The sequence below is a fragment of the Molothrus aeneus genome, chromosome 1 (assembly GCF_037042795.1).
Source record: "Molothrus aeneus isolate 106 chromosome 1, BPBGC_Maene_1.0, whole genome shotgun sequence".
Taxonomy (NCBI): Eukaryota; Metazoa; Chordata; class Aves; order Passeriformes; family Icteridae; genus Molothrus; species Molothrus aeneus.
Genome location: NC_089646.1, coordinates 98,302,176 through 98,326,727, shown reverse-complemented (window position 1 = coordinate 98,326,727; position 24,552 = coordinate 98,302,176). Strand labels below are relative to the sequence as shown.

At 35.2% G+C, this 24,552-nt stretch overlaps 1 protein-coding gene across 3 annotated transcripts in view; it reads right to left on the bottom strand.

The window, feature by feature from the left end:
* LOC136563691 (cadherin-19-like) overlaps nt 1-24,552 on the bottom strand; it is a 112,566-nt gene that overhangs the window by 31,539 nt on the left and 56,475 nt on the right. For 2 of the 3 annotated variants that reach the window (XM_066561246.1, XM_066561238.1), the window contains exons 2-3: nt 6,609-6,835; nt 3,006-3,300 (exon numbers count right to left, since the gene is read on the bottom strand). In XM_066561246.1, coding sequence (XP_066417343.1) covers nt 3,006-3,300; nt 6,609-6,806 — 493 coding nt within the window. In that variant the 5' untranslated portion in view covers nt 6,807-6,835. Of the gene's footprint in view, nt 1-3,005; nt 3,301-6,300; nt 6,353-6,608; nt 6,836-24,552 lie in introns of those variants that run through there. The other variant, XM_066561255.1, reaches the window with a different exon arrangement.

Genomic DNA, 24,552 nt, shown 5'->3' with positions numbered 1-24,552 from the left:
ATATATTGGTGCTTGTAAGTAACATCAGAAACAGTTATTTGAGTGTATTTTCTGGTTTTTCTGTGGTTGTCTGAGGCAAGTGACCAGCTCTGAATTATTATCTACTCGCTTTCTTAGTTCCAGACAAAATGTGCAGCAGCAGTGACCTGCTTTTCCAAGTCTTGACCATGCTTCCTAAGAGTGTTTTCTGTGAGGAAATTACCAGGAGACCGAGCATCAGTGAGCTCAACCAAAGCTAGAGAGCACTGAAACAGAGCAAAGAGCAAGCCTCCCTATTGCACTGAATCATTTAAATTAACTCTGTTCTTCACCCCCTATTATGCAAGAGTATGTTTTAGTTTACTGGGAGAAAACCACTAATATAATCAACCACTATGCTACTGATACTGCAAACTTCAGTGGGCTATCCTTCCTCTCTGCTACGAGTTTATAAATTTCCTTGTAAGATTGGTTTAGAATGCACACTGAAACAGGTTCCACCTCAGTAGTGCAGTCCCTGCCTTTTGAGAAGCAGGGTAAGTGAGGCCCCAGAAGTGCTCATGGTGTGTGGCTCAGTTGTTTCATGTTTTGGAGCTGACCACTATCAAGTATACACTCCACTTGCATTTTATACTCCAGACATACGCATTAGTATTCCAGTAGTATCTCCATGGAAGAAGTAGATGAAAGAAAGATCTCTGAAATGGCTATGGTATTAGTGCTAGAGAGGTCAAGTGTAGAAGCAGTAATGCAGAAAATATTTCAAGATCCTGGATGACCTGGATTCATCTATCATACACTGGATGATCATAAATCAGTAAGTTTACTATTTCAGGAAGTATGTCTGAGAGAGAAGGCAAATAGGGTTCTTACTTCATTTTTTACCCATTCTGACAAATGAGACATGGCTTTACTTCTGATTTTTAATTTAATTTTTCATTTCATATGTTTCTATATTTCACTGGAATACTTTTTTAATTTATAATATTACAGGAATATCATAAAGTAAATTACATTTTCTGCAGCTTAATTAATTTTATGCTGAAGTGATACCATGTTTTAGGAATGTAAGTATATAATAGATGACACAGGAGAGTGGACAAAGACAGCTGAGCCTTTCATTTTTAGTGTATCTCTTTATAGCAAACTCAAGGCAGTAAAGAGTGAAACTTCTCAATTGTCAACTGCTTGTTGATGGTTTCAGGTAGGAAACAGAAGTATATGGGAAAACTACTACTGTTGTTTTTGGTCTTAAGTACCATCCTACTTGACTATTTTTCTTTTTATTTTCTTTTTTTCTCATTTAGCTGTCATAAAGACAGAAAGATAAAATGTAAGAAATTCAGTTGTTCTTACATTTATGTGAGTGGTTACAAATCTCTACGAGTATAAATGAAGACATACTAGATAATCAGCCATTCAAAATATATTTATAACAGACTAAGGAGTCTATAAACAGTGTTTTACCACAGAGGGAAGAAAAAAAGAAAAAGAAAAAGAAAGGATTTATCAAAGTCCTAAATTTTTGAAAATCCTAGGTAATTCTAGACAATGAATTGTATTCATTTTTACTATAAGCACATAAAAAATGCAAAGGTCTTTGACAAATAACCTATCTTGTCTCCACACTTGAGCAAATTAACAAGATGCAAGAGCTGGAAGAGCCCTCTGAACTAGCAACTGATTATGTTAGAAAAAGTTATTTGAGCAAGAGGTCAGGTGCAGAATTAAGTCTGCCTGCACAGAAGAAAGTGACAATGAAGAAACAATAGAAGTAATTTCCCTGGTGGAAAGTGGTATAAGCAGGTAGCAAGTATCACTAGCAAGTAAATTGATCAAACGCATGTCTTTTGCAGCTACTGCTGGTAGTGATGATGAGCTGCTGCATCCTGGCAGAAATTAGGATACTAACCTCACTTTCAAATAAATAACAGGCATGAATATCCTTTTCTTTAACCTTCTATCCTGGCTGGTAGAAGAAGATAAAGTTCATGGCTTGCTGTCAAATATTCACTGATTCTGCTCTAAAACTTGAGCAGATAATGCTTAATAGCATCTGATGTTATTACAATAATGACCTCACTGATTCATACTATTTAAAGCACCACAATATTTGAATTTCTTTTCAATATCAGTTGCAATAAGAATAAGCAAAAGAAGTAGGTGTATAAATTTGAAAGATTACTGGAATCTTTTCTGTAAGATCTGAAGAATGTAGTTTCCCTTTGATTTTCAAGATACCTATTTGGAGATATTACCTATAACATTCCTGTTTACGGCAGCTGTATAAACACTTTGGGGTTTTTGAAGGCTTACATGTCCACATATTATGAATGCAGATGTGTATGTAAACATATGTATATACATATACCTATATTTGCCAGATGTTGACTTTGCTTTGCATTTGTTGTATTAAATTTCCAGATACATGACAGATCCTAATACAGGATCATGTAAAAGTGAGAAAGAAGAGGTACAGGGATTAAGTTTTTCCTCTTGACAAGAAAATCACAATTCATGTACTTAAGAAGTCAGAAGGCAGAATGCATTCACTGCACACTATCTAATCCAAACAAGGAGAAGCTGACTGAAAGGAAAGAGGCTTGGTAGTGTAAATAAGTAGGCAACATGCAGACAGGGAAAGTAGCTATCACTTCTTCCCAACTGGCTGCAGTACTCTACCTATTTCTACTGAGAACGTTATATTTTTAAACAAGTGCAAATTTCAAGGCTGAATCACTGACGGGAAAGACAAATGTCTATAGTCAATCCAGGCATGTATCTAGAATCTGTAAAAGGACTTGGATAGATGCAGGTACCTAAATATTTAAAATCAAGAATGTTAAGTAGAGGTATTTACAACCCTCAAGTTAAGAATATACCTTTGCAAATTTCCAAACCTATAAAACAGTTTCCTTCCTTCTTACTGAGATGCAGTCTGTTAAATATGCTATGAAAATTTTACTTCAACATAGCTGTCTAGAAAAAATCAGGAAATAAAGAGTTTGATTCACAGTATATCATACCTTCAGGCGACATCTCTGGAACAGTGGCCACATATGGTCCATCCAGGAACTGTGGCTCATTGTCATTGATATCTCGAACCTTGATGATAAATTCTGAATCAGGTTCAACAGGAAGCTGAGTGCTCCGGTTAATCGCTTTTGCTGTTAGAATGTAGAAAGGTTTCTTTTCTCGATCCAACTTTTGTTTTACATAAATTTTGCCAGTATATTTATCAATGTAAAAAAAGCTTCCAGCTCCCTCCCCGGCCAAAATGTATTCTAAGTTGCCATCCTCGTTGTCTAAATCTGATTTCAGCTGAAAGTAAAAGGGAGAAAAATAAGTCACAGTTTAGGAAGAATGAAGTTTTGAAATATTCATTTTATGTTTTGTTTTGATTCTACAGTGAACTCTATTGCTAACGAGCCTTCTTGGACATGGTTGTTTGAAAGGAGGTACTGTCACATTTTCAGCCGACCATTTGAATTTAAATTTTTTTTTATTTATTTAAAAGTATTGATATAACAGACTATTAAATGTGTGATATACCTGAAAAGAGATGCTCCAGTTACTTTGAAGTGAAGGGAATGCATCTAAGTACCTACTTTAGTTCATGTTTTCAGGTCCCCTACAATTCTGCTGAAAACAGTGCAAAGGTCATTAAACATTATCTAATTTTTATTATTGAAGATGATACATGTACTTTTTAAGTTGTTTATTTTTTTTTTACTCAACAATGCTAAGTGGAAATATATGCAACAGTGATGTTCTGTTTCTGTTGAAATATTAGAGGGGAAAAGACATTCTGGGTGAAAGTCTGTATTATTTATTCTGTATTATTATATTAATTGATAGACATTTTCCATTTCTATCCAGGATGATCTACATCCTTTGTTGTATTGCTAAGATGAACTTTATGGTGATGATTCCTTTGATGAAGCTGAGCTTTGGAGACAATTTTAGTCCAGCTGCATTTGTTCACGACAACCAAATAGTTCTGTTAATATTAGTGATATATAATAGTGCAATATTTTAAGAGCAATAACCTAATTTCCTGACATAGCAAGCATCCACAGTTGAATTTTATGGGAACAAAAATTTCCATTATATCATTAATTCTCTATTTTTTTTTCTCCACTTATTTTGGTTTTAGAACAAAAAATATGAAACTCTCTAAAGAGCCTGGATACTAATTGAAAAATCCAAAGTTAAAAAAAAAAATTCAACTTGCTTCTCTTATGAAGAAACATGTTTAAAACGCAAATGATATGCCTAACTGTTGACTTTAATATCTCACTGTTTTGCTTATGTTTATTGAACCTAAAGGTCCTTGTAATTGTGCAGCCATAGAACGGGAAAGTAACAGTTCCCTGTTGGATCTCCTCAAATATTTTGTAATAACTTCTGAGGTTGCAAAAATAGTTTTAACTTTTCTTTGGAAGAATGACTATGCCTTTTAAGATTTTCATAATGCATAATTGTCTGCATGCATCAGATGGATAATTGATTCAGAATGTGACTGGGACACAGCTCTGAGATATGAGGAACAGTTTTGAGTTCCTACTCTGAGTTCTGTAAAAGTATTTAACACCTAAAATATTCAGAGTTAATTGTCCTTGCCAGTACAAAATACAGAATTTTCAAGTCTTAGGGAGTTTAGAACCATTTAAGATATGAAGAACTTAAATATTTTCAACATAAGTAGTTGTGTGCTAAACATGGACCATGTTACCCCCTTTATAAGTGGTCTGATCAAACTCATTTTAACACCATCCAAATCTGGCATCTCACTAAGGGGCAACACAGATTCTTTGTTACCCATAGATCTTAGTTTCCTTTTCACATAAGCCAGGACACGGGAGAAGTGATTTATATCTAGATCTTCAAACTAACATGGGGCTCAGATGTGACCACAGAGTGTATCAATCCCTTAGGGTCTGGGAGCATGCCTTTGGCTGGCTGCTAAGACATAGCCTGTGTTTAGTAATTTCACTCAGAATCATTTATCCACAAAAGATTTCATGACCTTGAACATGTTAAATGAGAGGTCCCTTACAGATGACATTTGCTGAGAAAGAATAGCAAAGGTTTTAAGTTTACTTGTTTTTTTAGGCTGGGAACAAAATAAATGGTCTTACCATTGTAAATGAGAATTGAGAACAAATATTTTTCTACTTATCCTTGTGTATCTGCCATTGCAGTGCTGATGGACACATTTATTTTTTTCTTAATCTTGATAATGGAAAAGGAGTAATGAGTCTATGTTAAATAAAATTTGAAAATTTATTTCTGACTGAAAAAAGATTTTGATATGGAATAATGGTTTAAAAACAGAGACTGTCTACCTTTGTATTTTCGTTGATGCAGTTTTCTTCAGAGCCTTAATTACTAAAAATTCATGTGTTGATCATAGACTACCACTTCATTTGCTCAAAGCAGCGCATATTCTACTCAATAAAAAGATACAAGTAAACATGTCTTATTAGACAATTGTTTCACTGCATTATATTAACAATAATCTTCAATAAAATCCCCAGTTAACCTGTGAGAAATAAAAAAGTGAGATCATGAAAATACATGACATTTATGCTTTGGTTTTTTTTTTTCAGGAAGTACTTTTCCAAAGTATTGAAAAAGTAATAATAGTTGTTTAAAAAATAGACAGTATTCTGTCTATTCTGTCTTCACTTGTTCTTTCAGAAGTGAGACATCACACTTCCATAGTAACTACTTTGAAAGGGCTGTGAAAAAGTAATTAATGAATTTTGAGCACTTCACCCTTTGGGCCCAATTAAATTTTAGTGCTAGTTAATTAGCAGTTAAAGTTATTTTAGCTCATTCGTCTAAAAAGGGCCTTAAAGAAAAGAAAAGCAGATCGCAAGATTAAAGTTACTTCTAGCATCCAAAAATAAATAATAATAATAAATAAAATAATAATAATAATGATAAGCAGAGAGAAAAGGGGGCAGATAAACGCTCATTAAGACAATTATCTTAAAGCACATTTTTAAAGGAGGGTGAAAAATAATTGCTCGTTGTACTAAACCTACGTTAATCTAATGAACCATGCAGATTCCTGTAGTTTCTCAGTGGTAAAAGGATTTAGTATTAATCAGCTTCATTAAAAATTAATGAGGGGTAAATCAGTTGCTACTTAGTGTAATAGAAAATCAAACTAAATACTGTTTGTAAACTACACTACACTCAGTATGGCTGCTTTGATGCAGTGCCAAAAATAGCACAAGCAAATTGCCAGATGTTGATAAATGAGTCTTAACTTCCACTCAGAAGGAAGAAAGGAACTTTTCAGCTTTATACCTTCATCTGCTGCGCATGGAGCTAGTTTTAGTAACAGCATGTGAAGTTTCCTTGACAGGAGTCCTCAGTGAAGGAAGGTGCTTGGTACTGTTGTGGCCTAAAGCTCTTGGACTTCTCTGACCTTGAGAAAGATCACAGGAGAGGAGAAATGTGGTACTGCCTTATTACAACTTCCTGAACTCCTCTTTCTGCTTTTCTTGCTATTTCCACGCCACTGGAGATATTTGGCTTTCCAAGTCAGGGTAGAAGCTGCTACTCAGCATGCTAAATGTAACCTTGTGCTGTCCTTGAATCATTACTTATCATACCTGTCCAATATACACAGGATCTGGCGAAATCTGTTCCTCAGTTGCAAAAAAAGGTTCCCACAGCCAGCCACGTTTCACTCTTCGAACTGGTGTGAAAGACTGAACTGTATTTTGAGCGCTGGAGTTCTGTGTGCTGGGAGAGCAAGGCCAAAGTTGAACCAGCATCACCATGAGACATAGCAATACTGAGGAATTCATGCTGAACCGTTCTTTCAATCAGTCTTAATCTGTGAAAAAGGGAAAAAAAAAGTTTTTGACAAAGCATCACTTTTGTCTTTCTACTTCTATATATTGATTCTGTGCTAATGTAAGAGCTGATTTGCTGTGTTAAAACCTCCTCCTCTCCCCAAAAGTAAAGAGCTGAAATGAAGTCTGTTTCTTATTAAAATTTTAATAAGAGATTTTAAAAAGACCTTTCAAAGTCTCTAATATGAAAGTCAAGTGCTTAACTTTTCTTTATGAATATCCTACACAGGGACTTATTATGCAAAAAAAAAAAAAAAAAGCAAAACAATCCTTCAATTAATTCATCTTTCAAATTAAGCTGGATAATTGTATTGTGTAGCCTAGGAATAATTTGATTGGAATAATTGTACATTTCTGCTTAGATAGGGCTCATTTTGAGCTGCAGTCACAAAACTGCCTGAAGGGTGAATATCTAGCTTTAGTAGCCCTGATGTCTGACAGCTGAAACAGAGTGATGCAGATATTTTTTTAACCTCTTCTTACCCACTTTCCCTGCTCAGCAAAATGCCTGCAAAAATGTTAAAGGTGATAGGGTACCATGAAGAAGCAGCAAAAATTTACAACTTTCTCCTTCCCAGCCAAACAGCAACATGGACAAGGCAGATGTGTTTAATGGATTCTTTGCCTGTGCCTTTGGCATGGATGATGCACCAAGGGGTTCTCACAGCCCTGAGCTGGAGGACCATGACTGCAACAATGATCAAACTCCCAGTCAATTCTGAAATTGTCCAGGAACTGCTGCTCAAGCTGGATCCCTAAAAATTTATAGGGCCTTATGGGGTTGATCTGAGAATTCTCAAAGAGCTGCTGATGTCATTGCAAAACATCTATCAATTTTTTTTGAATGGTCTTGGGAATCCAGAGAGATCCCAGATGACTGCAAGCTGGTGAATGTTGTCCCATTTTTCAAGAATGGCACGAATGAGAACCTCAGAGACCACAGGATTGTCAGTTTCACTTCGGTGCCTCCTCAAGTTATAGAGAATGTTATTGAGGAGATATTGAAAAATACCTGGAGGACAACACAGTAATTGGTCACAACCAGCATGGCTTTATGAGAGGAAAGTACTGCTTATCAAATCTGGTTTCCTTTTATAACATGGTATCTCACCTAATTGATCTGTGGAAGCCAGTTGATGTAATCTTTCTGGATTTCAGCAAAGCTTTCAATACTTTCTCTCACAGGATCCTACTAGACACATTTTCAGCACACAGCTAGATAAACACAGCATGGGTTGGTGTTGGCTGAGTAACTTGCTCACAGGTTGGGTGCAACGTTACAGTGAATGGGGTGATGTCAAACTGGAAACCTGTCACTAGTGGTATTCCACAGGTCTCCATGGTCAGCCCTGTATTCTTCAACATGTTTATGATTTTCATGCAGAACTGGAAGGAATATCAAGCAAGTATGCAAATGATTGAAAACTGGGAGAAGCCTTTGAAGGCAGGGAGATCTTGCAGAGAAAACTCAAAAAATTAGGGGGCTAGGCAATCACCAATTGTATGAGCTTCAAAAAGGGAAAGTGATGGATTCTGCACCTGGGATGAGGCAACCCTGGATGTATGTACAGACAGAGATGCTAGAAAGCAGTGCCACAGGAAAGGACCCAGGGGTCCTGGTCAATGTCAAGTTGAGCCTGACTCAGCAGTGCCCTGGCAGCCAGGAGGACAAAATCCTGTCCTGGGGAGCATCAGGTACAGCAGCTGGGCAAGGGAGGGGAATGTCATGCTCTGCTCTGCACTGGAGCAGACTCACCTTGAATATTGTGTGCAGTTTTGGGTGCCACAATACAGGAAAGACATTAAGCTATTTGAGAGCATCTGAAAAAGAGCCATGAGGATGGTGAAGGGCCTTGAGAGGAAGCACTGTGTGGAGAGAAGGAGGTAATTTGATCTGTTCAGCCTGGAGAAGAGGAGACTAAGAGGAGATCTCAGTGCAGTTAAAAGTTCCTTGTGAGGGGAAGAGGAGGGGCAGGCACTGATCTTTTCTCTGTGGTGACCAGTGACAGGATCCAAAGGAATGGCCTGAAATTTTGTTAGGGGAAGCTTAGGTTGGATATTAAGAAAAGGCTTTTCACCCAGAGAGTATTTGGAGACTGGAGCAGGCTACCCAGGGAAATGGTCACGGCACCAAACCCATAGACAAGGTTCAATAAGCATTTGGACAATTATCTCGGATACATGGTGTTACTCTTGGGGATGGTCCTGTTCAGGGCTAAAAGTTGGACTCCGTGATTCTTGTGGGTCCCTTCCAACTCAACATATTCTGTGATTCTGTGAATAGAATTTGTCATAACAGATTTTACCACCTCTCAGATTATTTTCTCCAACTAAACTGACAAAGGGCAAATGTATCTTAAAACCTGTAGGTTTCTGTAGCTAGTTTCATTTCCACTATCTGCACTTTAAGAAAATGAAGGCTCTTCACAAACTGTAAGCTATTACTGGCTTTTCAGTGATTTTTGGCACAATGAAAGAAATTTTAAATATAATTCTATGTTTAGTTAACAATAGCCATCTTCTGTGAGGCAAAAAGAAAAATTTTGAAAATACCTACCCATTTGGCAATGGCATTAGACATTCTTTTCAAGGCTTTAGCATTGAAGAATAACATGTCTTATGAAGGAGAAATCTGGTTTCTGAGTTTGTAACACACTAGTCAGTTTGAAAAAACACACTGAAAAAATATATTTGGATTAATTTATCTCAGATCTGAAAAATCCTTAAGTTTTTTAATTATTAATATTTTAAATACTCATCCTTATCTGTAGCTGCATTTCTCTTCACAGAGAAAAGCAAGGCACAACTTCCCGTGGATATTTCTGGGATTCACATTCTCTGAACCTCAGAGAAAGAAAATAACAATTCCTATCTCATTTACTGCTCCTGTGTTTTGGAACAAGTGGAATGCACTGTGGAAGATTGTTTACCTGGAGGAAATTGGTAATTGGAGTCTGGTATGAGTGTTTTGATTCATTGACCAATTGAATCCATGTGTGTGTTGGGACTGTCGGCTGGCAGTCACGAGATTCCGTGCAGTTGAGTGCAGTTGTGTTGAGTTGGGTGCTTGGCAGATTCAGTCTAGATGTAGTGTAATACAGTATAGAATAATATGGTATAGTAAAGTAATTAATTATATCCATGGAGTCAGATGCATCATTTCTCCCCTTCATTGGAAGTCACCATGCTTTTATTATACTTATTCAAAAATAATTGCTTAAATAGACAGACAGATAATAGCGAAAACTATTTATTTCCTTCCAGCATCTTTGTATGATGTAGGACAACAGTTTGTTAAAATGTAACAGAGATGGAAAGAGAGGAGTTCTAATAGGAAAGTCAAATAGAACCACCAAGACTAAAGTGTACATTCCAATTTTTTCCCATTTTATGTTTTTTGACTGTAAAGCTGTGACAGAGCAGGACAAGATTTGAATAGAAGGAATGTGACTTGGGTATCCTCTTTTTCCAGTTTCCTGTAGAAAACTTCCTATTTTCCCATGGCTGCAAGAATAATATTTGTGACATTGAAGAAAAGTCCAACAAAGCTCAACTTGGCTCTGAAATAAGTCTTGAGTGAGGTTTAGAAGGCCTAAAGACCTTGGAGATTCTCTATGCTATGAGTGTACTTAATTCTAAGCAGTAATCTGCACACAAAGTAACATTGAAAAGGAGCATTCATTTCATTTCAGCACATTGCGAAGGACAGATTACTCAAAGAACAAAAGCTGAACAGTCAAGGAGACCTTTCTGAGGAATCACAGAAAAATGTATTTCAATCACTGTTTATATCTGAAGAGAGGTTTTCAGTCTCGGCAATAGCAAATTTTTCTGGCTAGGCTTTTTTGTTGTTGTTTTGGATGCTTGTTCGAGCATTTTTCACATTATTCAACAAAATATCTCAGGCTTGTGGGGCAGTATTTCATGCAGAGTGAATGTGAAAGAAACAGTCCTTATCAAACTTGTCTGAAGACACTGTGTATTGAAAACAACATAGTGAGCGTGCAAAAGGGCAATGCTGGTCTGCTGTTGGCCACCTTCTTGCAAGGTACTCAGCAGTTACATATGAACTGCATAAAGGATGCAAAGAATGTTTTGGAGCATTTTGGTGTCTCCTTTTTACTAATTTATGTTAATATCCTGTGTTACATGGACTTAAGCATCATGTCTCTGACAAATTGGAACAAATAAATATTTTTTAGATTCTGATATACTGCACACACTCTTAGTGTAAGAAGGCTAACCAGAAAATACAGATGGTAGGCATATTCTTCTAAAAACAAAGCTATTTAATGGAATTGAGATCTATATGAATCTTTGTTTTTCTCTCCTCTGCTATAGCAAACATTCTGAATTTGCCTTTGCTTTCAGGACCTTTCAAAGCCTATTTGCTTCTAACATCTTCCTACTCATTTGGCATTGAGACACTGCCTCCAGCTTCTGGCCAGCATGTGTTGCCATTTTTTATAGTCCAGTTATAGTCCTTGTGAAACAATCACATTCTTTCTCTTCCACTGGTTGTAGCTCAGTCTCGGAAGTCAGTCTCATAAAATATCCAGAAAGTAGTTTCTTATTCCCTCATCATTTTCTAGTCTTTTCTTTAAAAATCTAAACTTCAGTATTACCTACTTAAAAGAAAAATAAATATAAAAGGGCTCACACTGTTAAGATTATTCTGTGCTGAGACTGCTGCCTATCACTTTGTCTAGTATTGCCTCATTATTCCCTCGTACTTTCCTGTCTTTCCCTATCCGTCACTTGTCTCTTGTTTTACACTCATTTGCTATGGTCTTTGTAAATGAAATGACCTTGTACTCTGTGTTATAATTATAGTATGCAGCAGAAGGGAGGATTAGTAAAAGCACTGAGCTTTTGGGCACTGCAGTAATATGCCCTAATAGATAATTTTTTAGTAGAATAGTTTCTCATTGAAAAAAAAAAAGACAAATATATTTTCAGAGATGAGCAAATGATCTATCACTAAAAATTTCCCAAGAGGAAGAAAGGAATGGAAACTATTGTTCTGCTCCTGTCCTTTTGGAAGCTTGTCTCCAGTTTTTCTCACATGCAGTGAGTTGCAATAATAAAGTCTGATAGTAAGACCAGAGCAATGAGAATATCCATTGCAATTGTAATAAATGGGCTGCAGCTTTTAAAGCTTATAGAGCAGCATCTTCCTTTCATATCCAAGAGAAACCACAAGTTCCCTGGAGACTAGAAACAGATTTACCTTCTTGGAACAAAGTTGATGAGTCCTTTCAAAAGTTTATTTTGGAATCTTCACCCAGTGACATCCTGTCTCCATTTGAAACTGGATGTTATTTCAGGTGTGCTGGTAGTATGACTTGGTTCTGAGTTCCCTTTGTTTCAATTTTTTTTTTTCAATTATGATTGTGTAATTACATTACAAAATAATACTTGCTACTTCCTAGTATTGCAAGAAAAACAATATAAAGAAACAGAGGTCTAAAAAGGACTGCTTCTGGGATACAGTGAAGTTACATATTTGTTGGTGGAGAAAATAAAAGACTAAAGTTAGAGACAAACAACAGCTTTCTAAAGCAATAAAAAATAATCTGAACAGCAGGTTAGAGTGCAGGCGCTGAAAAATTCTGTTCCAGTTCTCTAAGTTGAAGAATAAGGAACAATGAGCTTAATTTTGTAACAAAAGTCCCATAATTTGATATAAGTAAAGCCTTTTAGTTAGGAGGTAGCAAAACACTGAAATAGGGTAACAAGGGATGTGGTAGATACTCCTAAGTAGAGACCATTAGGACTATCTCCTATACATGTTTGGTGCTACAATTTTGAAACTGACTCCTGAGAATAGCAAATCTCTCTGTCCTTGAATGTACTCAGCCAAAAAAAAATATTAAAAATTCAGATTGAAATACATTCCTTTTGTGGAATTTGGTTCTGTCTTTTCTTGAGTTAATAATGTCAAGCAAACAACGAGAGGTATAATTCATGTAAACCAACCTAATTCATTAATATGCAACTTCTGAAACATTTCTTATCTCAAGAACAGCCTTAACATGATGTTGTTTCAGTTGCATGTTCTGTTTTACGCCTTGATGTTATTATGATTGTAGTGAAATCTGTCTCCCTTGTATGTTGCTATCTTTAATTTTCACTTAATAGGATAAAGAAGAAAGGCTATGTGTAACTAACCCCTACAGATTACCATGTTATAAAAAGATTAAAGGAATAGAAACCTTCATATTTCTCCTCTACAGACTTGTCCATTTGTTCTATGTCTACTGGCTATTCATCCCAATTGCATTTAATGGGGTTGAATACTGAGGATCCTAGTGTATTAGAATGCTACTGCTCTATCTTTTTGCCAGAAAACACTAGATATGAACTCATTTTCATTGACTAGTTTAGGTCTTGCACAATATGGTAGACACCAAGACTATATTACTTAGGTGATTCTCAGAGAATTAGTAGTAGCTAATAATATATATCTGAACTATTTTAATTAATGCATATATTTCTTGGGTTCACTAGTTTGTTTTTTGGGTTAATAATCTCTACAGAACAATGATAAAATATTTTGGCATGGGCTTAATCTTATTCTTGCTAGTCCTTACCATTGTTGAATTTCAGATACAGTAGGATAATAATTTTTACAGTTGGGTGTGTTAAAACTCTGCCTTATCTTTTTCATGTATTTCATCTGTGATTTAGTCTTTTGCAATCAGTACCAAGATGTTTTTTAAAGAAGGCTTTCCATTTTTCTTGTATTTTTACTATTTTATTTGGAGACATTAGAAGAAGGCATACTAAACTCCTAAGGAATAAATATGGCATATCTAACTCCAATTATGCTGGAAGTCACTATTTTGACAATAATGTTTAACTAATTTTGTAATAAAGCAGCAGTGAAGAGAAAGTACTAAAATTTACAAGAATTTATTTTGCACTTTGAACTTAATTTTTACTAAATACAATTGCAGTTACCATTTACCATGCATACACATTGTGTGATTGACTGAGTGATTAATTGATTTTTGTGACAGGGTAAAATTGACACCAGTCTTGCTATAGCTTAAGGCACCTTTTCCACAATCCTCTCAGCTTATATTTATCTGCCTGAATTCATTTATTTGTAGTTGTCTAGTTTAGCTATTATTTTTATTGAATCTGAACATTTTAATTTCATCTATTTTGTCTTTCTTTTCTTTCACATATTTTTCTTAAAATAAATTTGGACTTCTATATCTAACAAGTATTCTGAATTTAATTTTATAGTGCTTATCAGAACTAACATCTAAATGTTAAATTCTCTTCAGTCAATTAATTAGAGGTATATCAAAAATTGTCTTTCTAGTCCACTGCAAAACTAGCTTCTTTAAAAGCTGCTACTTAGCCTTGAGAGGTGTTTTCTTTAATGCATATCTTGATGTGACATTTGACCAAAGTAGGTTGACTAGTAGTGCATATTAACAAAGTATGGCTGCATGTGTCTCCACCAGTCACCCAGAACTTCACTGACATGGAGAGCAGTTACTTAGATCTTATGAATATATTTAAATTCCACTTCATTGTAATTGGCACATTATTTTCTTCATTTTGAAAATACAGCATTGTGCCATTAAGGAAGACCTTCAAACTATATATTAGAAGTGTCATTATCTGTCATATATACATGGGCAAAATAGCTTAGAGAAAGGAATTTTTTAGTTGATTAGTGTCTTTAAGGCTGTGTATTTTCATCAGTAGAGAGTAGACTCACTAGAAATCATGTCATTCTTAGTGTTTTATATATATTAACACAGTATATTAACACATCCCCCATATTTTGCTACAATATCTGTTGCACTGTATGAAAAGCCCAAATGACATTTTGGATGACAAAACCCTGAGTCTTCAAAGCATGACAAGCAGTAGCTAGATTTCTGTCCCTACTAGATATTCAAAACCACTTTTTCAGTGTCAGATTGTAATATTTATTTCTCAAAATCCTATGTCTTCCATTAAAAACCGATGACAACTCTAGGCAAAGATAGCAGATTTGTTTAAAATGAGGGGACGGCGGGCTAAGGTGAAGGATGAGATTTCTTGTAGTGAGTAAAAATAAAGAGAGGTAGAGCAGTTACTTGTCAAGCTCGCAAGTCAAAGGATATTATATAGAGGATGTGGTGACACACTCTATGTTCTACAGCCTCATTCTGCAGTGTCATTGGTGGCTCTCATTTTCTTAGTGGAAATCTCTCTATATTAATCACCAATGGACACGAGTAAACCCATATTGAGAAACGACTCTTTGATTAATTAATTAAAGTTGGTGACTTTGGTAGTATTTTATTCCATCTGAACTTTGGCATGTAAAACTGGCTTCACAGTACTTATTTCCTGATGGCCACGAGCACACATGATGATGTAACCAGTCTCTTGCCTTTTTCAACTCTGAACCACCAGTATTTTTAGAACTGATTAATTGATTGCTGACCTGTAAGTTTGCTGAAGATATATATAGCTGGAACCAGCTCAATATTTCTGTGTGTGTGGTGCAGCATTCTTATGTTTGGCTTAGGGGCTTGCTGCCACTCACTGCAATACGGCTAAATGCTACTTCAGTCCAGATGCTTCCTAGCTAAATAAAAATTGAAAAGATTACCTTAGAACTTAAGAAAAATTATGTTCATTCTCTGCATTCATTCAATAGCTTCAGACATTTTATTCTGATATAAAAATCGATTTGGTAAACAGATGCTGAGATGTTAAAAGACTCAGTTATGCCAGTACAAGTAGTTGTGGTACACCACACTGTCTACACAAAAAATAAGCAAGCATTTAGTTTTAATTGTAGCTTTCCTTAACTAGGACTATTATTTATTTCTAAGATAGCGTGCACTATAGAAAATTACAACTAATCCCATGCATTTTAGCATAAATATTTTGCTTCTTTAAAAAGACTAACACATGTACAGAGTAAAAACAGAAATTCTTGCCTTCTGGCATTTGCTTTTTATTGTAGGCAAGTAGCAAATCCCATTACAAGATGTTTGATTCACTGGGCAAATCCTACTGGAACATTTTTGGCTCTGCAGGATACCACTCAGTACTGAAGAACCACTTGTCAGCATAATGATGTAAAGGACTGCATTCCGTGATTCACACTTGAATCTGTTTGCCAAATGATTTTCAGGATGGCACTTCACGAAATGCTCCAAAACTCTCTGTAGGATTTAGGTTCTTTTAATCTCTTTAATTCATAATTATTCTTTGCATACATTTAAGCTAATATTGCAGAGAAATCACCTTTTCCATGGTTTTGGAGAAGATTTAATTCCACCAAACATGAGATAAAAAGAATCTTTGATATTTAAGAGGATGCTCTTTGCTAGAATTTGTCTTATGTTTAACTTCTGGGTTTGGTTTTAGAGTGAATTTTCCACATAAAATGAGGCAAATCAGAAACACCCTGAAATTAAATAATCCAGTATATATCAATAGAAAACCAGAATGAAATCAGATTTTAATGCTTATATTTGAGGAATCTTACCAGGATGTGTTTGTAAAGTAAATAAATATTGCAGAAAGCAGTCCCTTAGAAGCAGTTAAGGAAAACATCTTTACATTAGAAAAAAAAAAAAATAAGGAGAAGAACAAAGGCCATTTATTTTTTTTAACACTCTTTGTTCTCTGTTTATTGATAGAACACATAAGATAAATAGAGCAAGGAATAATTACTTTTAATGTTATGTAGAGTTTTCATTATAAGCAAGAAAATCTGCTCTGACATGTAATCCAGCAATTCAATTTAAAGGTATAATTTAAATTCATGGACAGAAAAAGTCTGTCCACCACCACTGTGGAAGTCAGTTGGAAAAATGCTGAAAGAATGCACCTGCCTCAGAGCGTCTGCAGTTGCATCAGATAGGAAAGGGTAGAATTTGTCTGCGTTTTGAAAGAGACAACACATTGAAGGTTATGCATATTTTTCAGAATAATGAGAAATAGAGATAGAAAATATCTAACTGACAAAATTCCTAAAAATATAATATATTTCCTTGCCTCTTTATTCTCTTAATCTGGTAATCTGTTGATGAATCTTCCCTTATCTCCTGCAATGAAATAAACTCTGTTTCTGTTTTGCCTAGGTCTCAATGATCAGTGGCTTGTCTCTCCCTTACCTCTGATTTCAATATTTCACTGTTCTGCTTTACTACTAAGAATGTATCTTTTCTTCACTCATTCTATGACTTACATTGAAGGCTGATACATTTTTCGAACCTCTAATATATCAAAAATATTTTAATTCAATGAGGTCGTTATTTGATTCAATAAAACTAAGCATTTTCCAGCACTGAGTTAGTCAGAACAGTATAGGAGCAGAGTATTAGGTCATCCAGGCAACACAAAGGGTGTTGTACATTAAGTTTCATATAAAAATATTTCAAAAAGCTTTTCTTTTCTGTCATCTTTCAAGGTGTGGAATAAAATTTTTCAGATAGGGTCCAACAAACACCATCAGATTTGCAAACTGCTTTTTTTTAATTAAATAATATTTTATTAGAGTTATAAATAAAAAAAAAGTGAAAATGGAAGGAAGTTTCTAGCTATTGATATTGAATTCTCTAAAAATTATTTACTTAAAAGCTATTTTTAAAGGATATGTGTGAATTTAGATTTCTGACATCCCTATATTCAAGATATACTATCAGGTTAAACAAAAATAAAATTTAATGTGCATAATATCTGGGACTTCACTCTCCATAGTAAAGTTGCCTTGTGATATCTCAGAATAATTTTTATCTATTACTTGCATGCTGACCCATAGAATTTCTAATTGCCTTGCTGCTTGGTACATGCAACTCTTCCTATAAAGACGGGGGAAATGCTGTTTATACTTCCATTGTCATTCAACATAGTCCTTACAATGAAACAAAATAGGATATCTTTGGATATTATTATTAATTATTAATTTGCTTTGACTAAAAATCCACTCATAATGAAGTCATGAACATCAATGAGTATGTGTTGAAATTTGCCTTTTGAAAAGGAATTGTTCTGGTTTCACTCTGGTTTTGGGCGAGTTCTGTAAGGTACCTATGTAGGACAGAGGCTTTGAAAAATTTCTGTTATTATTTTTGTGCCTGAATACCTACATATGCTGCCTTTGCAATACACTTTTATCACAGGTCCTTACATTCTGGTCACTCTTCAAGATTTATGTTGTTTCAGAGGGGAAAAGTAAAAAAAAAAAACCATTGTGATAGCTGTGGAAAAATGGATGAAAAATTCAATATGGCTAAAGACTTCAGAGTAACCCCCAAAACTCAGATGATATTAATTCAGTTAAGTGTTATTGTTAGTTGTCAACATTACTTAGGTTCTGGACTAGTTCCCCTGATAGAAGAAAGCCAGACACCCAGGTTGCTTTGAATCTGGAAAAAATATTGGTTTTTATATCTCCATATTTTTTTGTTCTGTTTTTTTAAACTTTTCATTGATTTCTTTCCTTTTACAACCATTTTACCATGTTTTACCTTACTAAAACATAATTCTTCCTCTTTCTTGCCTGCATTGAAGACTCCATTTTCGCTGAGAAGCCGAGGCACTGAATGTTCCACCCCACTTTTTTTCCCTCTCTTCATTTAAAGATGTTTCCTGTTTGCACCTCAGATTAATGAATTACCTATTCACCTGTCACTTCTGTTCCCGCTGCTGTAGGTCATCTGCAATAACAATTTATTGCATCCTTTTCCCTCTTTATAATCTTTGTGTGCCATTCTCCCCTTGTTACCTGTGTGACCCTCTGTTGCTTCTCTGCTCAATGTTATCTCTCAAACAGATCTCTCAGTGCAGACTTCTTTTGATATATTCTTTTATAGAAGCCTATTATAAAAAATTATATTGTTGAGCCAAAGTCCCCATGCATCATTCAGAGGACAATTTTGCCAATTTCAAGAGCTCTTATGTACTTTGTAGCCTTAGCTTTTGTATCTCCAACTGAGCAGGTATCATCAGGACTTTATGTATTATCAGAGTATTGGAATGCACAATCAGACAGAAAATTTTTACATTTCATCACCTACTTTTTCTTTCAATTTAAGAAGCTTCTTAAGCCAAGAAGCAAGTGGAGGAGACAGGTAGAAGCACAAGCAAAGTAATTCCCGTCTAGGATGACTTTAATAGGGTAGGAATCACGGTAAATGGTGACAAGAAGCGAAAAGTAAGGTGCTTGAAATGCAAGACTTCATTCTCACACAGTGATAAGGCAAGAGAGGAGCTATACACGAGCTAATGCCTGCATTAGAAAGGGGAACCAACTGTGCTGAGCTGGGGCATTTTCAGTCCACAGGAGACATTTAGAGGACAGCTTCCCTCCTGGTCAGTACACAGCTCTGTTGAGCAGGGCTTTGGAAAAGAGCAGACAAGTCCTTTGCATGTTCCAGTTTTCTCCACAGTTTTAAAAACCATACTAATCTGAAATCTATAGATATGTCCAGTATAGCTCAACTGAAGTTATTTAGAAATATTACTCATGGGATGGTTTTGTGTCCTTTCATCTGACATATTTATCAGTTGTTTAAATTCAATGAAAGAAACACATGTCTGGGAGAAGTCAGCAGAGCACTCTGTTAAGTATGAAGTACTCTCAGTTGTTTCAAAAGAATATTGAAACCAACAAAGGCTGGTGCTGGTGCTGTGACAACAGTGTGGTGCACTGTGTGGTCAAAGTAGTGTCTCCAGAACAAAGGAGGTAAGAGAAAGGATTAAGAAAACTATAGAAATTATTGTTATCAGACCTTGGTAATGAAGTGGCCCAAGACATACTACCTGAAGAAGCTGTGCAGTCGAGAAAGGAGCAGAGTTTGTGGAAAGCAGATGTAATCTGAGAAGATTTCAAAGAGCCATGAAGAACTGTATTGACATGCAGGAGGCAGGAGGCTTGGGAGTTGAATTAAGTTGCAAATTTGTTAAAAAATGATGCATGTTAAAGGAGGCTAACAGGATAAGAATGAGTAAAGGTGAAATATTAATTTCCTGGGAAAAAAGTTCTGGATAAAGAAACTAAGTAACAATGTAGATTTTTTTTAAAAGGTAACAATGTAAAAAAAAAGGGAAACCTACCAATACAAAACTAAATGAAATTTAAAAATATATTAAGGGTAAAATTGACTTTATACAACTAATTTCATATCATTATCTGTATTGATTTTCTTAAGTAGAAGAGACTGTATAATAACCAATGATTCACCTTGGAAACTTGTCTATAAAAATTAGAGATTTATGTGTCTAAGTTGGCAAAATATGACCAGCACTATTTCTGCCATGACAGTTACCACTTTTTATTTGTAACTATTATATGACTCTGCAAATTAAAACAGCAACTCATGAAGAAGAGCAGAAAGAAAAAGCATGGATTGTAATTCCCATCTCTCACTGATTTAATTACTAGATTTATGAGACACATGGGGGAATTTCCCCCTGGGAAGTAATGTTTTAATAAAATCTCAAGACAGGAGATAGGACACCTCTTCATCGATGCACATGTATATTTCAAAAGTGATGTGCAAGGCTTTGGGTACTTCTTTTAAAATTAATCCCTTCACAGTGGTGCATGGAAAATAGTATTGAAGAAATAGCACTTCAGGGTACATTAATGAGTGGATACTTTTCAAGCCACTTGAAAACCACTTCTTGGCCCTGGACATGGGCATCAACACTCCCACTTTGTAGAGTTTTCCTTTCCTTCATCAGGCTATGGAACTTTATTTGATACCTGTGGAAAAAGCTGGATAACTTCAATGCATATAAATGCATGAATATGCAGGAGCTTTCAGAGACATCATGGTTCACTAAATCATAATTTGCCCCCAAAATAAGTTCATACAAAAGAAATTACTGTTATAGGTTTTTATGGATAGCTCGCTATTTTAAAGCAACTTCATCCACATAATACCTCTTTTTTCGGGAGCCTGTCTGAGTTTCTGACTTTAATTCATTGCAAGCCAACAGAAAGTGGGAAGTCCATGAAGTTGCCATAGTAACTTAATGGACAAAGACTTAATTCCCTAGTTTATATAAGACAGAACTCATATCCTGCAGATAGTAATGGGCTTAAATTATTTAGATCTAAAAAGTCAATGGGTTATATATATTTAATAAATACGTGTCAGTTCCTTAATTAGTGAGAAATGAGCTTTTATTGCCCCATGCTGTCTCAAAAGTATTTGTGTGTGAGATAGTAAGCCAATCAAAAAGCCAAGGGGAATAAAAAGGAAGAGGAACCTGGGTATGGTGAAAGTTAAGAGAGGCTATGAGCTCTGCAATTAACTTATTAAGAATTTATTTTGAAAAAAATTCCTCAAACTGAGCTGTTAAGGTCCATAAAGGCCATGTGGATTTTACAGAAAAAGAGGATTGCACACCTGGAATTTTGCAATCTAGTGAAAACAATGGGACAGGCGTGAATTGTTGTTTACGGTTCACAGATATAATTTGCAGTAACAGTGCTGAGGTAACAAAATGTGGTACAGCAAAACTGAAGAAGTCTATTGAAAGATGTGTTATGAACCACATAATTTTGTCATGGGCAGCAAGTTTTACTGAGGGACACTACATAATTTTTGATTAAGAGTGTGGCATAATCAACAATTGGGCTGGGTTGTGTCAAGATGAATGTGACAAAAATAATGAAAGAAAATATATATTTGCTTATTCCAGAGAATTTCTCATTTCTCAACTTCTTGATCACAAACTGAAAATCTTTTACCTAGAATTAATTTGAGATCACCCACTAACAGAACAATAACAGTTTTCTTTTTTCGTCTGTTTAATTTTGCCCTCCTTCCCCACACCTTCTGCTTTATGTCATATTTAGCAACTGGGTAGAGTGAAATCATAAACCAGGCCTGCTGCAATGCAACTTGCCTAAATAGCACTGGTAAATATAAGTATAATGAACATTCTTTGGAAATATTGTACTAGTAAATGTATAGGGACATTTTAATCATCAAATCTACCAATAGCTTCAAGTGTCTTAAAAAAATTCTATATAATTTAATTCCCTCGAGTAATGAATTCTGTAGGTCTTTTTCATGATGTTCCTGAGGACATGAGTTGTTTATTTTAATCTCGTAAGTGCAAGAAGAACAGCTCATAGGGGAATTACCACCACAGTTTTATTGTATTTTATGTTGGTTTTTTTATTATTTTCTGATATTTTAATTTATGTTCCAGATTTCAATAAGATATTGAGCCTGAAAATTTCCCATGCACATTTAATTTGAAGAGCAGACTGACATCTGTATTTCTTCTGGGATACGAGGTAATCATGCAATCAAATTTTTTCCTTGTATTTACATTTTTTTTCATTCCAGCTATCTCCTATCATTCCAGTGTTTTGGGTCCTTTCATAGTTTCCTGCTCATGACGTGTAAACTGTAGGTAAATGGCATGAAATGCAACAGGACATGAAAGCCTATTCAGACAAATAAAAAAGACTGTTACTTGCAATCAAAGAAAACAGGGAGCAGTTAGATATGCCACTATCATAAATTTCTTTGTTGCTTCATATGATAACAGAAGGCTTGGGGTTTCTTGTGATTTTAGGTAAGTTTTGCTTTGTTCAGGAATTTCCCATGACTTGTGAGATGCCATAGGCAGTTGCCTTAATGATAAGTTTTCTTTCATCTCCCTTTTCTAACCTCCACTGCTATTCAGCACACTCGAATTTTTAGGGGTTTCTTACAGAAAGCATCCTCTAATTCTGAACCTTTTATATATGTATACATGTATGCATATGAGTTTGGGTTTCCTTTGGTCATGTGGTTTTGGTATTTTTTTCTCTCAAAAAATATTTTTTTCTGTTACAGAAGACATGAAATTTGTATTTTATGTGCTGTAGCCTTGTAAGCCTTCCACGGTAAGCATTAATTTTAATGAAATTATCTGTCCTCTGGACACTCAGAATTAGAAGACCAATCAGGAACCAGTGTCTAATTCATTACTTTCACAAAGGCCATTAAAAATGCCAGTGTAATAAATGAAGGGTATTTGCAAAATACAGATATTTGCTTACTTAATTTTGTTGAAACTTCATTTATTAGTGCTTCATAATTTCACTAGGTCTTTTTTTAAACAAAATTAATTAGGTTAAAGTACCTAGGCTGAAAATTCAAGTAGAGACAAACTGGGATTACTCCTTGGTCTCATGGTTTTGCTACAGGGAAACATGTAAACAAAAGGGCAATAACAATATTTTAGTCCTGAGTTTTTGCTGTTATTGCCAATTCCTGTCAGCCAGGAAAGCAAATTCTGTACATTTTCACTCTCATTTTCCTTCAAATTACTTTTGTGACCCCCTTGGCCCTAACTGAAATATGACTCCAAATATACATCGCTAATGCTGATTATGTTATTGCACTATTTCACCTTCGCTGTGCAGTATCAAAGGAACAGAAACAGGGACAGGGTATTGGCACAGTGCTATGGAATGTTAAACACAGCACAGAAATCCCCCTCTTTGGGAAGGGGCCAGGGCCATTATCCATGCTAAGAGAGCCAGCATAGCAATGTGAAAACAAAACAAAAAATCCCCACTGGATATAAAGTGTCATTTTCCAAACAAATAAATACAAGGGTTTCAAGTTTTCTTAGTAGAACATTAAAATAAGCTCTATTCTGTAGAGTAATGAAGAAATCCAGTGTGTTGATTCTACCCATTGCTAAAAAAGTGTCAGGAAGGATTAGGTAAAACTAAAGGAGACAAATGTATGAAGCATTCACGCACAACCTCCAAGAGAAAAGAGGCAACATACCAGCTAGAACAGGGAATAGATAAAGGATTTTAGATCATCTGAACTTTTCTTTTGGGATGTCTTGCCATTCCTTCACTTGATATCCAATGAGTTTTGCAGAATGCAAACAGCAATATTTAAAATAAGACAATGTGGAAGTACTATAGTACTATATATACAATACTTAAAATTGAAATATGCTCGAACAAAATGTTTTACCTTGAGAAAATGATTGAACTCTGAGCTATTTCAAAGTTGAAAGTTTCCAAGTTAATCAAATTATCTGAAATTTTTCAATAGATTTTTTTTCTTTGTGGAAGAGAATAAGCAGGGGAAAAAAAATCTCATAAAAATCCAGTTAGTTCATATAAGGAGAAAAAGAGGGCAGGCATTTTTTTTGTGTGGATCACACCACTTGATTTTTTTTCAAATACTGGTGTCAAACTGGATGCTGAACTATTTGCAGCTAGGATCAAGTAGATACTCAGTAGGCTTTGTGAAAAGGTAACCTTAAAGTAAAATATGTTCTATTATCAGGATTCTTTCAGTACAGTCTATTTGGATTTATAATCTTTGTGGAAACAGCAACTGATTCAATATACAGGGCACATAATTCATCTGTAATGAAAGCACTTCACCTTGAAGAGCACTTCCACTGGCTCTCAGTAGAACATTGTTCTATATTAAGAATTCAGGGGGGGAATTGTGCTTAATGGTAAATGAATTGTAAGAGTTCTCTTTTTATCCCAACAGAGGACTATGCTGCTCTTCTGCAATCTTCTTAAAGAATAGTTTGCAGTTTATAGCTTATAGTTTAACAGCTGTTTTCAGAAGTCTGCCTTTTCCCTGTCTTATTACTTTTGCTGTCCCTGGTCAGCCCCTCTTGTACTTTGAGTAGAGAAATTCTATGCTGTGAGTTGAACAAACGATAAGAAAAAAAA